General features: G+C 46.3%; 1 protein-coding gene across 1 annotated transcript in view; it reads right to left on the minus strand.

Moving 5' to 3' along the window:
- Nucleotides 1–12,713, minus strand: part of CUNH16orf78 (chromosome unknown C16orf78 homolog) — a 17,880-nt gene extending 5,167 nt beyond the window's left edge. Inside the window, exons 1-3 of the mRNA XM_035024524.1 lie at nucleotides 12,573–12,713; nucleotides 7,667–7,771; nucleotides 7,055–7,151 (exon numbers count right to left, since the gene is read on the minus strand). Of these exons, the coding sequence (XP_034880415.1) occupies nucleotides 7,055–7,151; nucleotides 7,667–7,771; nucleotides 12,573–12,713 (343 nt within the window). The remainder of the gene's footprint in view (nucleotides 1–7,054; nucleotides 7,152–7,666; nucleotides 7,772–12,572) is intronic.
- Between the last annotated feature and the right edge of the window lie 448 nt (nucleotides 12,714–13,161).

The raw sequence follows: 13,161 nt of genomic DNA on the forward strand, positions 1-13,161 counted from the left end.
ACAGCATGCTCAGGCAGGAGGAACAGCATGTGCAGGCAGGAGGAACGGCATGTACAACAGGAGGAACAGCATGCACAAAGACGCAAATATATGAAATGAAATGGTGAGTGTCTGATGTTACCCAAATATGGAGTTTGTACTGAATTAAATACTGTGGGGGCTAGTGCTTGGAGAATTTAATTTTTTTCTTCTTGCCAAATTTACCACTAAGTATTTTATAGATTTTTACCGATGAGAATGGGATGTTTTCTTTCCATTTCCATTTCTGGAAATGGGACTAGTATAGAGAAAAGGCTATTGTGTTACAATGTATTTTTTTCCTGTTAGAATTTCTTGAGCTTTACAGATATGTAATCATATCAGGGGAAAAATGAAAATAACTTCCTTCTAACATTTAGAAAAATTATATACTCTTCTTGACATATTGCATTTGACAGACTTTCTAACACAATGTCAATAATGATGATAGCAGATGCCTCATTTTGTTCCTGATTTTAATTAAAATAATTAGCATTTCATCATTTAGAATGATACTTGCCACTATTTTTAGTATGTTTATAATATTAGGAGCTTAATTCTTAGTTTACATCAAGTTTTTATTAGTAATAATTGCTTGATTCTACTTTTTGATTTTCTGTCATTTACTGACATGCTCGTATGGTTTTTCCACTTTATTGATGGAATAAATTATGGTCTTAGATATTCTGATAGTGATAACCTAACCATTCCTGACCTGCTATAAGAAATCCTATTTGTCACTAAGTCCTACCCCTGAAAGTAATACTACACTGTATGTGAACTAACTTGAATTTAAATAAAACCTTTTTTAAAAAGATTATTTATTTATTTATTTGACAGAGACAGACACAGCGAGAGAGGGAACGCAAGCACGGGGAGTGGGAGAGGGAGAAGCAGGCTTCCCGCCGAGCAGGGAGCCCGATGTGGGGCTCAATCCCAGGACCCTGGGATCATGACCTGAGCTGAAGGCAGACACTTAATGACTGAGCCATACAAGCACCCCTTAAATAAAATTTTGAAAGAAAAAAAAATTTTTTTAAATAAATAAACTTCATTCTCTCAAAAGAAGGAAAAAAAAGAAATCCCCATTTGGGGATTAGTAACATGGCATGTTACTAATTTCATACATTGATAAATTTTCATACATTTGCTAAAATTTTTAATATATTTTTTACATCTGTATTACTTATTTGCAAATATTTTAATATTGTGGCTCTGGTGGCTTGTTGGATTAATGCAGAAGAGTCTGTATTTTATATGGTCTGGAATAGTTGACGTGATATTGAGATTATTCATTCTTGAAAAGGTAGAATCTGGTGTGAAGTCTTTTGTCCTGGTGACTTGTTCAGTGGGAAAGTGTCAACCAGCTTTCAACTTTTACTTTAGAAATTGCTCTCTTCAACTTTATTGTGTCAATTTTAATAATTTATTGTATGAGAGGAAATGATATATTTCTTCTAGGTTTTCAAATATATCAGAAAGAGGTGCATCTAGTGTTCTATTATAGCTCAGTCAATGTATTTCTCATCTTTGCTCATGTATTCTTTCTCATACCAAATCTTGTACACTTTTACTCTTCTCTTTTTGTTTAACATTTTATTTATTTATTTATTTATTTATTTATTTATTTAGAGCATGAGCAGGGGGAGGGGCAGAGAAGGAGGGAGAGGGAGAGAATCTCAGGCAGACTCTGCTGAGCGCAGAGCCTGATACGGGGCTTGATCTCACGATCCTGAGATCATGACCTGAGCTGAAGTCAAGAGTCAAATGCTCAACCAACTGAGCCACCCAGGCACCTCTTTATTCTTCTTAACAATGGTCATGAGGAGTTCATACTATTCATCACTTGCATTTTCAAAAAGTTAGCTTTGGATTTAGGACTTACCCTTTTAACTAGTTTTTATCTTGGGTTTCATTAATCTCAGCTGGTATTTAGTGTATGAAAGCTCTCTCTTTCATATTAATTATTTCTCCTATCTTATTATAAATAGTAAACTGCTCAATATATTCATTTTTTTTGGTGTGTGTGTGTGTTATAAAGACAAGAATTATTAATTTTAGTTACTATAAATTTTCTTCTCAGGATAGATTTTGCCTTTGTTCCCATAAGTAAGAAACCAGGCTTATTTTCATGAGCTTTTTTTCTCTGATATGGGTTATTTTAGGAGTATATTTCTTAATTTCTGACTGTTAAGTTGGGAATATCTTTTAATTTAAATTTTATTTCCAATTACTGCTTTAGGATAATGTAGGTTGCCCTAAAATTTTTACTTTTTGAAAGTTAATGTTTTCTTAATGGTGAATAGGCAGATGAGTTTTGTAGATATTCTTTGGCCACAGAAAAATGCATTCTCTATTCAAATATGAAGTTATGTCTATTTTACTCTAAAAGAGGTATATTAAAATCTCCCACTTTAACTGTATTTTATTAGGTTCTTTTTGCAGCTCCCAATAATTATCTCTTTAGCTAATGTATTTTTTGGTATGTGTAAGCTTATGATTTTTATTTATTCTCTTTAACATTTAAAAATATCCCTCTTTTACCCTACGTGTTTCTTTTAGTCTTAATTACACCTCATCTGTTTGCATTTCATCTCTTGGCCTATCCTTTTGTTTTCAATCTTCATATTAAACCTGATTTTAAGTGTATCTAGATTCTGACTTTTAAACCAATTATTTCCTAGTTTGTGCCTCTGTTCTCACCCAGAGCATTTTTTCCCTTTGTAAGTAAATTGTTCTTCCTGTAAGCCTGAAGGATTTCACCAGTAAAGTTCAGGAATTTTACTGGGATATGTCTGGGGGGAATGAGTCTAGATCCCCCACAGTTATATAAATGGAGGAACAGCTTCCTGGAAAGAGGCTGTGATTTGCCCAAGGTCTCATATGAATTAGGGGCTAAACTGGGACTCTGTATGCCCAGTTTGGTGCTCTGGATTGATAGCAGGTCCTTGGCCAGGGGGCCTTAGCCGCTCCTGTTTATGCGTAGTGGGAATTGGTGCTATGTTCCGGAAGAAACATGAGCTGCATATCCTCATCAGCACAAATGGGAAATCCCTTGTAGAAAGAACCATAGCCTTTTCTGAGATATCCGAGCACCCTCTGGGTCAAGGTAGGTCTCATGTAGGAAAGAATAGTAGTCATATAAATGGCAATGATAATTAAACATATGAACTAATATTTAATGAGTGACTTATGTGCCAGGCAGTGTTCAAGGAGCTTTCCAGGGAGAGAAGCGCTAGAGTCTCACAACCATATCATGCCCATTTAACAAATGAGAAAGTTGAGGATCAGAGAGATTAAGTCATGTACCAAACATGCCAGGGCTAACTGGTGGTGGATCCAGGAAAATGTGAGCCTAGGTTGCTGGTCCCTTTTTCTGGGCACCCATCCTGGCTACCATCTGGGCAAAAATGACACCTATTCCTGAGTCTGTGACTGAAGAGGTAAGTTCGATTTCTAGAGGGCTGTGTTTGGGACTCCTGGGGCTTACTCTGTGCTCATGGAAACAGAGGGTAATCATTGCCCTCCAGACCTCTGCATTAGGGATGCACTCCTGCACTGCATCTACAGAATGCCCTGGGCATAGGTGCCCAGGGAGAGAAAGCCAAGTGAATGCCCCTTTTCTAGTCTAGCTGCTCAGACTTTGCCAAGATTTACTTTGGAAACATGTTCCAATTGCTTTCCTAGGGCCTTTTGCTGGCCCAACGCTGGAGTGACCTTTTACAAATTCAAAACCAACTTGGTGGCCCTTGGAGGGGGGCCAGGGGAGTGATGAAAGAGGAGGGGGAAACAGAAAAGGCTGTTCTCAGGGAATTCAAGGGAGGAGAGGCCGTGGGGAGAGGGAAGTGGCCCATGGTACACAGCATCTGTGTGCAGCAGGCTGATGTCAGGGTGGTGGTCAGCGGCGGATGGACGTGGCATTTCAGCTGGTAAGAGGAGTGAATGGGAGCTTTTGTGAACATGGGGAGAGGGGACGAAGATGAAGCGTTCAGCTTTGAAAAGCACCGTGCTCCACATTGGGGATGTCATTGCTGTTTTCTATTAGCTTTGGGGTTCTGGAGCTGGAGACAGTTATCTGTCCCTCATGGGGGACATACCGTGTTTCACAGGTTTAGATCCTGTGACCATCACAACACTACAGATGTGGACCAGTGGGATTTGTTGTGTCTGTACAGACCAAGTGGTCATATCAGTGGTGTGTCCGATGGTCATTCCTCACAGACTCTTGCTCACCAGATCACACAGAAACATAGCTTCAAGAGTGCAAAGAGCTCACTCTGCTTCTAGGAAAACCAGGACACCGATGATTCAGGTACTGAGCGAGGCCGGGGAGGCCAGAACCAGAAGTCCTGGTCTAGAATACCCTTCCTTGATCCATGTGTATCTCTACATGGACTCCCGCCCAGCCCTCAACTGGCCCCATGCCCTTCCTAGGGGCTGCTTTGTCTTGAACTTGACCCCGAAACCAGATCCTGCCCACTCATGTTGGGCCTCTGGCTGGCCTGCACAGGAAGCTCCCCTTGCTGTGCTCAGACTCAGCCCTGACCCATTCCTGGGTGCCACACTTGGATGTCCAGGTGGTTCCTGGGTGCCTCTGAGCACCTGCTGCAACGGAGCACCTGCTGCCCCCCAGTGGCCATTTGTTGTATTACGTAAGGTAGGAAAAAAGGTCCCCTCTGTACAGGGTGGATTTTTGTCTTTTTTTTTTTTTTTTTAAAGATTTTATTTATTTATGTGACAGAGAGAGACACAGCGAGAGAGGGAACACAAGCAGGGGGAGTGGGAGAGGGAGAAGCAGGCTCCCTGCAGCGCAGGGAGCCTGATGCGGGACTCGATCCCAGGGCCGTGGGATCATGACCTGAGCTGAAGGCAGTCGCTTAACTGAGCCACCCAGGCGCCCCTGGATTTTTGTCTTGGGGGTGGGGGGAAGGGGGACTGCAGAGAACCAAAGAACTGCTAAGTCAGTCTGCCCTGCTGGCATTTTTGTGCAGTTTTATGAAAAGGATTATTTAATCAGCTGGTATGTGAGTTTCTCTTAGGGAAGGAACTGCCTTTGTTTAGGAAAATACCTTGATAGACTCTTTGAGTGTGGACTAAGACAGAGAAACAAAGGAAAGTAAGTGATCTTTCCAGGTAACAAGCCAATAGGAATTGTGGGGTGAGGACAGCAGAGGATGGAGGAGAGGGGAGAGGAAATAGAGGGGAAGAGGTGGGAGCTAGGCAGGCCCAGGACTAGAGTGAGACCAGCCAAATGCCTGGGGGGGGGGGCAAAATTTAAGGAGGTGCTCACTCTCAGGCTCATGCAAGTGAAGAGTCAGTACTAGAGAGTGAGTGCCTCCTTAAATCTCATGTTCTGGGTGCCTGGCTGGGCTCATTCTATCCAGTGCAGGGGTGAGCAAGACAGCTGGAGGGGACTCCCTGCAGGCAAATACATTCAAGGACCATCTCCTGGTGGCAGGGGACCAAGGATTTGGAAGAACCCTTAAGGGGGTTTTGTAATCAACTTCTGTTTTGTTTTCTGTATAATTCTGCCATGAAATTCTTTCCCTCTGTTTCCCCAAACCTTCAGTAAAGTCTGTTTACACACAAAGGCTTCATGTGAGAGGTTTGGGGGAAAATGAAGGAAACAGAGCTGTGCTCTGTGTCTGTGTGCAGTGGCAGGAAAAAGGGAGAAGGGAGCAACCACTGGAATCGAGATCTGCAGATGCTCAGGGGCTCAGCGGAACTTGGTCTTCAGAGCCAGAATTGCATCAGGAGTCACTTGGGAAAGATTTGGGAAAGGTGTAGGGCCTCCCATGGGGCATATGTCAATCTATCTATATATCTGTATCTGTATCCGTATCCGTATCCGTACCTGTATCCATATCCACATCCATATCTATATCTATAAACTTTTTATTTTGGAGTAAGTTTAGATTTGCAGAAGGGTTGCCAAGATGGTATCGAGAGCTCCCGGGCACTGCTCACTCAGTTTCCCCGAGTGTTAGCATCTTACACAAGCAGGGCACATTTGTCAAAACTCAGAAATTAACATTGGCACGTAACAGTTTTTCTTTGATTTTGCCAGTTTTCCAACTGAAGTGTTGTTCTAGGATCCAGTCCAGGATCCTGCATGGCATTTAGAGCCAATCATATTTAAATCTGACAGGCAAGTGAGCACAGTTTGGTTTCAACGGCTTTGGTGTATTAAATGAGAAGGGGAAAAAGGACGTTTTGCTGGGCACAATGGGAGCAGTTTTGTGCAGAACTGGCAGCCCCTACTCGAAAGCTTTTGCCCACTCCTCTTTTGGACTAATGGGAATCCTTTCCACCTTTCTTCGACCACACACCTCCTTTCCAAGAAACCAGGCACAATAAACGTAACTTTTTCCAACACCATGGCACAGCCCACCTGAGCATTTTAGCAAATTTTTTCCCCTAGAAAAAGCTATTTGCCACCATTTATTGAGCACCTAGTCTGTATCAGGCTACATGCTTTATATGCCTTGTCTCACTGAAACTCGACCGGGAGGCAAGTCATGCTATTGTCCCATTTTATAGATGTGAAAACTGAACCTGAGAGATGGAGTGGCTGACTCACCCTGGATTGCACAACTCTGAGTTCACTACAGAGTGGTGGAGCCAAGGTTCGAACCCCAGGCGCAGCCCTGGGAACTGGAGATCAGGCATAACTTAAGCCTACCTCTTTTTGGGTGCGAGCCACACCTGGCAGGTTTTGGGCTGGCAGGTTTCGGGCCAGCAGTTGTGGTACCTCGTGTGCTACACTGATGTAGTCACAGTACCTAATTAGACAGTTTGGAGCTGGCGAGGTTGCTGTCACCGACTTTAGGGGCTTTAGGAACCGGGGTGCACACCCTGCTGCATCCTGAGAAGAGAAGCCCCAGGTGTGGGCGGAGCCTAGACGTGCACCTGCTGGCCATCCGGGTCACAGCCAGACGTGCACAGCTGCCGGGGCTGAGGACAGCTTCCCGTCCCTCTGAGGAGCGGCGATTATGGAGGACGGTCTGGCACCCCAGGACCAAGATGCTCCCCTTACCGGATTTCCTGGGCCCATCCTTGTAGTTGCTGGGAACGATGCTGAGGCGTTTTCCCTTTGGGTCCACGGCGTTCTTGGCGCTTTGCTCTGAGGGCTTCTGAGAGGCACGGGAGAGAAGTTAAACCACGAGGAACTGGTCTTGGCACGGCCTCCTCCGCCCCCAGAATGAGCTGATTTCAAGGGTTTGCTGAAAGGCAGGCAAAGGGCCCAAAGGAGAGGCCGCTCTGGGCCCTGGGGCGGGTGAGGGGAGCAACGATGGCGGCTGGTGGCTGCTCAGCCCCTCCTCACTTTTGGTCCCAGCTATTTCAGAGCGACGCCACAAGGCGTCAGGGAAGCCGCAGCGCTCAGGGGGCAGGGAGGCCCGGGGGTTCTCATCTCTCAGCCCGCATTCCTGAACGGTGGCGGAGGGGGGCGGTGAGAGGAGGAAGACCGGCACCTGGGAAGTGCCAGGCTCCACCGGGCCGGCCAGCGTGTGGGGTGGGGGCTGGTGATTCCTTTGGGTGTTAGTGTGGGGCAGGAGTGGATTTTAGAGCCTTAAATTAAAAAAATGTAGCCAGGCACTGCGCAGGAGTAGAGGGGGTACCCCTCCTCAAGGCGGGGAGCCTGCCTTACCTGGTTGGCAAACGCCACCTGTCGGTTCCCTCTCTGCTGTTTCAGGTTTTGGTCTTTCTTTCCTTCCTTCCCATTTGTTTTAGGTGTCATTATTCCCTTGGGTTTCTGCTTGAAACGACAGAGAGGATTGCCCTGTGACTGCCTGGTGGGCAGAAGCCACCCGCTGCCCCTACAGAGGGGCGGCGCCTTGGCAAGCAGGCTGCCCCCTCCCCACCTCCAGATTTGGCCCCCACTCTGGCACTTCTGTCCCCCCCACAATTGTCCTTCTGCCTCCAGACACACCCAGGTGTAATGTCACACTGCTCCCAGAACAACCTTCTAAACGTCAAGTCTGACTGTCCCTCCCAACTTTAGAACCCACCACAAGCTCCCTGTTACCATCTACACAAGGGCCCCTCTCCCCAGCTGGTAGGAATTCCTTCTGGCCCCCAAGTGGCCTGGGTAGCTGTGACTCCCCGGCCAGGGCCTCTAGTCTGAAACCACAGGAAGGCTGCCCTTTCTCGGAGTCCAGACAGGACACTCCCTCTGTCCCCAGAGCTCTCTCCTCTCCCAAGCTGTCCCCATCCTGTCTGTCATCACAGTTCATCCTGCCTTTCTCTTTCCTTGGGTGCTCCCTGTGGCATATATGGACTTTCTTGTGCACCGGCCTGGCCCTCCAGGCAGGCAGGGAGGATGCATTCATTAGGGAGCTCCAGGGTCCAGTGAGGAGGGGCGCACAGAGGGGCCCCCAGGCCACTTGACCAGGCGTGGGGGTGCCGAAGAAAGCTGAATCGACTGGGTCTCCACTTGCAGTGTGCCGCTTGTGGTTGTGGGGACATGGTGGCTGGGACTGGTCTCCAGGTCAGACGCCTGTTGGGGACCCTGCTCGACTACTTGCTGGCTGAGCAACCGGGCTTTGTTTCCTCCTCTGAAGATGGAGGGAAGAGTAGGACCTGTCTCCTAGGGTTATTTTGAGAAATTGATGAACCCCTGTGCAGATGCCAGGAGAAGGGAGAGGAGGCCACAGACAGCCCCCCTCCAACCGTCTACACCAAAGGGCGCCCCCCCTCCCCCACCGGTGCTGTCTGAGACCTGCCATGGAATCACAGGAGCTTCTTTCAAAATCTAGGTGCCTCTGGGAAGGATAATGATGCTTGAAGATTTCATCGTATTTTCCATTTTTTTTTTAAAGATTTTTAAATTTTATTTATTTGAGAGAGAGAGCACGCAAGACCGCAAGAGCAGGGGGGAGGGAGAAGCAGACTCCCCGTTGAGCAGGAAACCCAATGCAGGGCTCCATCCCAGGGCCCTGGGATCATGACCTGAGCCCAAGCAGAAATTTAACTGACGGAGCCACCCAGGTGCCCCTTCATTGTATTTTCAATTTAAATTTGTTCCTTTCCTGAGTCCAAAATTATTTCCAGTAAAAGCCACATTAAAGGTAAAGCTGTGAAAACATTATTAGAATATGATCTTCATGAGAAGAGGTGCATGTTATCATAGAAGTGAATCTAGATTTCTGTGATTGATATTAAGTTCTGAGCAACCCGGCAGTTGAAATGGGGGGCAGGCAGTAGTCTTTCCATAAATCATTAGCACCTGGATGTAAAATATGTTTATCAGATGTGTTTCAGTATGTTTGTTGGAACTGGCACTCCAGATCTTTCTGAATATAAATGATAAGTAAGCATATATCCAGATGAGAGCTTTTTGGAAAGGCAGGGGGCACCGCAGTGGTCAGAGCAGAGAAAGTGGAGGTGACTATGGGGAGTTGACCTGACAAAGCCCCTGAGCTTGAGAACAGGATAAATCTGACTTGGAGCCCTAGCTTGGCCCTTCATTAATTCTGTGCGCTCAAGGACATGACTTCTCTGCCCCTTACTCAGCTTCCTTATTACCTCCTGTGAGCTGGGGGGTAAGAATGGTGCCTCCCCAATAGACTCCAAATGGCTGAAAGACCTCAATGTGAGACAGGAGTCCATCAGAATCCTAAAGGAGAACACAGGGAGCAACCTCTTCGACCTCAGCTGCAGCAACTTCTTCCTAGAAACATCGCCAAAGGCAAGGGAAGCAAGGGCAAAAATGAACTATTGGGACTTCATCAAGATAAAAAGCTTTTGCACAGCAAAGGAAACAGTCAACAAAACCAAAAGACAACCGACAGAATGGGAGAAGATATTTGCAAATGACATATCAGATAAAGGGCTAGTATCCAAAATCTATAAAGAACTTGTCAAACTCAACACCCAAAGAACAAATTATCCAAACGAGAAATGGGCAGAAGACATGAACAGACATTTTTCCAAAGAAGACATCCAAATGGCCAACAGACACATGAAAAAGTGCTCAACATGGCCCGGCATCAGGGAAATCCAAATCAAAACCTCAATGAGATACCACCTCACACCAGTCAGAATGGCTAAAATTAACAAGTCAGGAAAGGACAGATGTTGGCAGGGATGCGGAGAAAGGGGAACCCTCCTACACTGTTGGTGGGAATGCAAGCTGGTGCAGCCATTCTGGAAGACAGTATGGAGGTTCCTCAAAAAGTTGAAAATAGAGCTATCATATGATCCAGCAATTGCACTACTGGGTATTTACCCCAAAGGTACAAATGTAGGGATCCGAAGGGGTACATGCACCCTGATGTTTATAGCAACAATGTCCACAGTAGCCAAACTGTGGAAAGAGCCAAGATGTCCATCGACAGATGAATGGATAAAGAAGAGGTGGTATATATATACAATGGAATCTTATGCAGCCATCAAAAGGAATGAGATCTTGCCATTTGCAATGACATGGATGGAACTGGAGGGTGTTATGCTGAGTGAAATAAGTCAAACAGAGAAAGACATGTATCATATGACCTCACTGATATGAGGAATTCTTAATCTCAGGAAACAAACTGAGGGTTGCTGGAGTGGGGGGTGGGGTGGGAGAGATGGGGTGGCTGGGTGATAGACATTGGGGAGGGTATATGCTATGGTGACTGCTGTGAATTGTGCAAGACTGTTGAATCACAGATCTGTACCTCTGAAACAAATAATGCAATATATGTTAAAAAAAAAAAAAAGAAGAAGAAGATAGCAGGAGGGGAAGAATGAAGGGGGGGAAATCGGAGGGGGAGATGAACCACGAGAGACGATGGACTCTGAAAAACAAACTGAGGGTTCTAGAGGGGAGGGGGGGTGGGAGGATGGGTTTGCCTGGTGATGGGTATTAAAGAGGGCACATTCTGCATGGAGCACTGGGTGTTATGCACAAATGATGAATCATGGAACACTACATCAAAAACTAATGATGTAATGTATGGTAATTAACATAACAATAAAAAGTTAAAAAAAAAAAAAGAATGGTACCTCCCCTGTAGGCCCTGCTGAGAGCTGTTGATAAGAAAATTCATGTGTGATGCTGAGCACAGGGCCTGGCACATGGTAAATGCTTAATAAACATTAGCATTGTCATTAGTGATGCCGTTTTTCACTCATTTTTCTCTGGGGGCTGGGGAATTCAAGATCAGGTGGCATCCTCTACAGAGACCACTTTCTAAGGACATGGCTTGATTTTCCCATAGATGATGGGCCTGAGGGATTTCTGGGGGAAACTGAGGCAAAATTGGCTGCCATAGTTCCTGGAGAAAGAGTGAAGGGCGGTGCTATAAACTGAATGTTTGTGTCCCCCCCACCCCAATTCCTGTGTTGAAATTCTAACTTTCAGTGTGATGGTATTAGGAGGGGAGCTTTTGGGAAGTGATTAGATCATGAGGGTAGAGCCTTCGCGAATGGGATTAGTGACTTTATGAAAGAGACCATAGAGAGGTCTCCAGTCTCTTCCTTCCTGTGAGGACACAGCAAGAAGGTGGCCGTCTATGAAGAAGGAGGTGGGCCCTCATCAGACACCAAATCTGCCAGCACCCTGATCTTGGGCTTCCTAGCCTCTAAACTGGGAGAAATTCATTTCTGCTGTTTATAAGCCACTCAATCTATGGTATTCTGTTACAGTAGCCCCAAAGGACTAAGACCTGTGGATGGGAACTAGTTGTGATACAGGGTAGAAAGGAGGAGGTATGTTAGTAGGGATCCCAGTGGGGTAGTGGCATTGGAGACTGAATGCCCTTTGACCCTGGAGCCATGGTCAGTAAGGAAGTGTCTAGGGACAGTGGGGAGGACCCATTCTGCCACCTCCGAGATCTTAGAAGTTATTGCCCCTAAGTTCTTCTGGAACCTGATCAAGACAGCCTGAATGCTCCCCTCATCTTGATTAAACTCCTGATAGGTTCCTTCCTGGCTCTAGGCCCATGACCTCTCTTTTCTTTTCTTTTAAAAAAAACTGGCACTTGTAAATTCTTTCCCTGCCCCTTTGAGATGTAAATCTTCTCCTAGCCTCTTGCTAGTTTTATAATCCAGGAATGTTTTTCTCAAGGAGCAGGAAGCCATCCCTTTGAAATGTAATCATCAGGGGGCACCTGCGTGGCTCAGTCAGTTAAGGGTTAAGTGTCTGCCTTCTACTCAGGTCATGATCTTGGAGGTCCTGGGATCAAGCCCTCAACTAATGGGGGAGTCTGCTTCTCCCTCTCCCTCTGACCCTCCCCCTGCTCGTGCTCTTTCTCTCTCAAATAAATAAATAAAATCTTTTTTAAAAAAAGAAATGTAATCATCTGGAAAGATAGCAGCCCGTCCTCCCAGTCTCTGTGGGAAGGTAGGAACCTAACTACTTGAGTGAAAATTGGCAGACACAGCCGGCCTAACCACATGGGCAACTTCCTCTCTCTCCGTGAGGACTTTTCTACTAGTTCACTCCCTTGCTTAAAGCTCCTCCCACCTTCTGTTTTCTGGGAGTCAAGTTCAGTCTCTCCCCTACTGGAATAGTCTTGAGTTCAGCTGCCTTGCGGTTTTGCTGGGACAGCCCATACTTGGAGAGCACATACTTGCTTTGTCTTCCCCTGCCTCCGCTCCAGCCACTCCAGCACCCGAGTGAGGTCGGACATCCGCCTCTCCTCGGCCGTCCTCCACGTGGACTTCCTCTCTGTGGGCATTGCATCCTTTAGGGGCTCTGATATCTCTGTCATTTTGGAGTCCTGGTTGTGCGCTGGGTGGGAAGGTGGTGCACTGTGGCTTTGTTGATCCCTCTGTCTCTAGTAGCTGGCCTGGAGGACTTCAGTTGGCAGGGTGTGGCCTTTAGGAGGTGGATATAAAAGGCAGAGGTAGGCCAGCAGCTGGGATGTTGGCCTCCAAGGGTGGGAGGTCTGCAGGGTGATTGTGAGGTCACTGTCAGGCTAGCCTGGGGGGGCAGAGTGGGGCACAACATCAGCTTCTCCACACGGCCACAGCCCCTCTGTAGGCACAGTCCCTTGTCTGGACCCCCCAACGGCCTCCCTTATGGGCTCTCCATCTCCACTTCCATAGAGCTCGTAAACAAAGGTCACATAGCTCCCTTTCTCAAAAAACTTCAGTGGCTCCCTGCAGCTGATAAAAAATATAAATTCCTTAGTTTGGTATCCAGGCCTTCTACAATGT

This window comes from Mirounga leonina, unplaced genomic scaffold, assembly GCF_011800145.1.
Source record: "Mirounga leonina isolate KUSES-001 unplaced genomic scaffold, KU_Mleo_1.0 Mir_180, whole genome shotgun sequence".
NCBI classification, from domain to species: Eukaryota; Metazoa; Chordata; class Mammalia; order Carnivora; family Phocidae; genus Mirounga; species Mirounga leonina.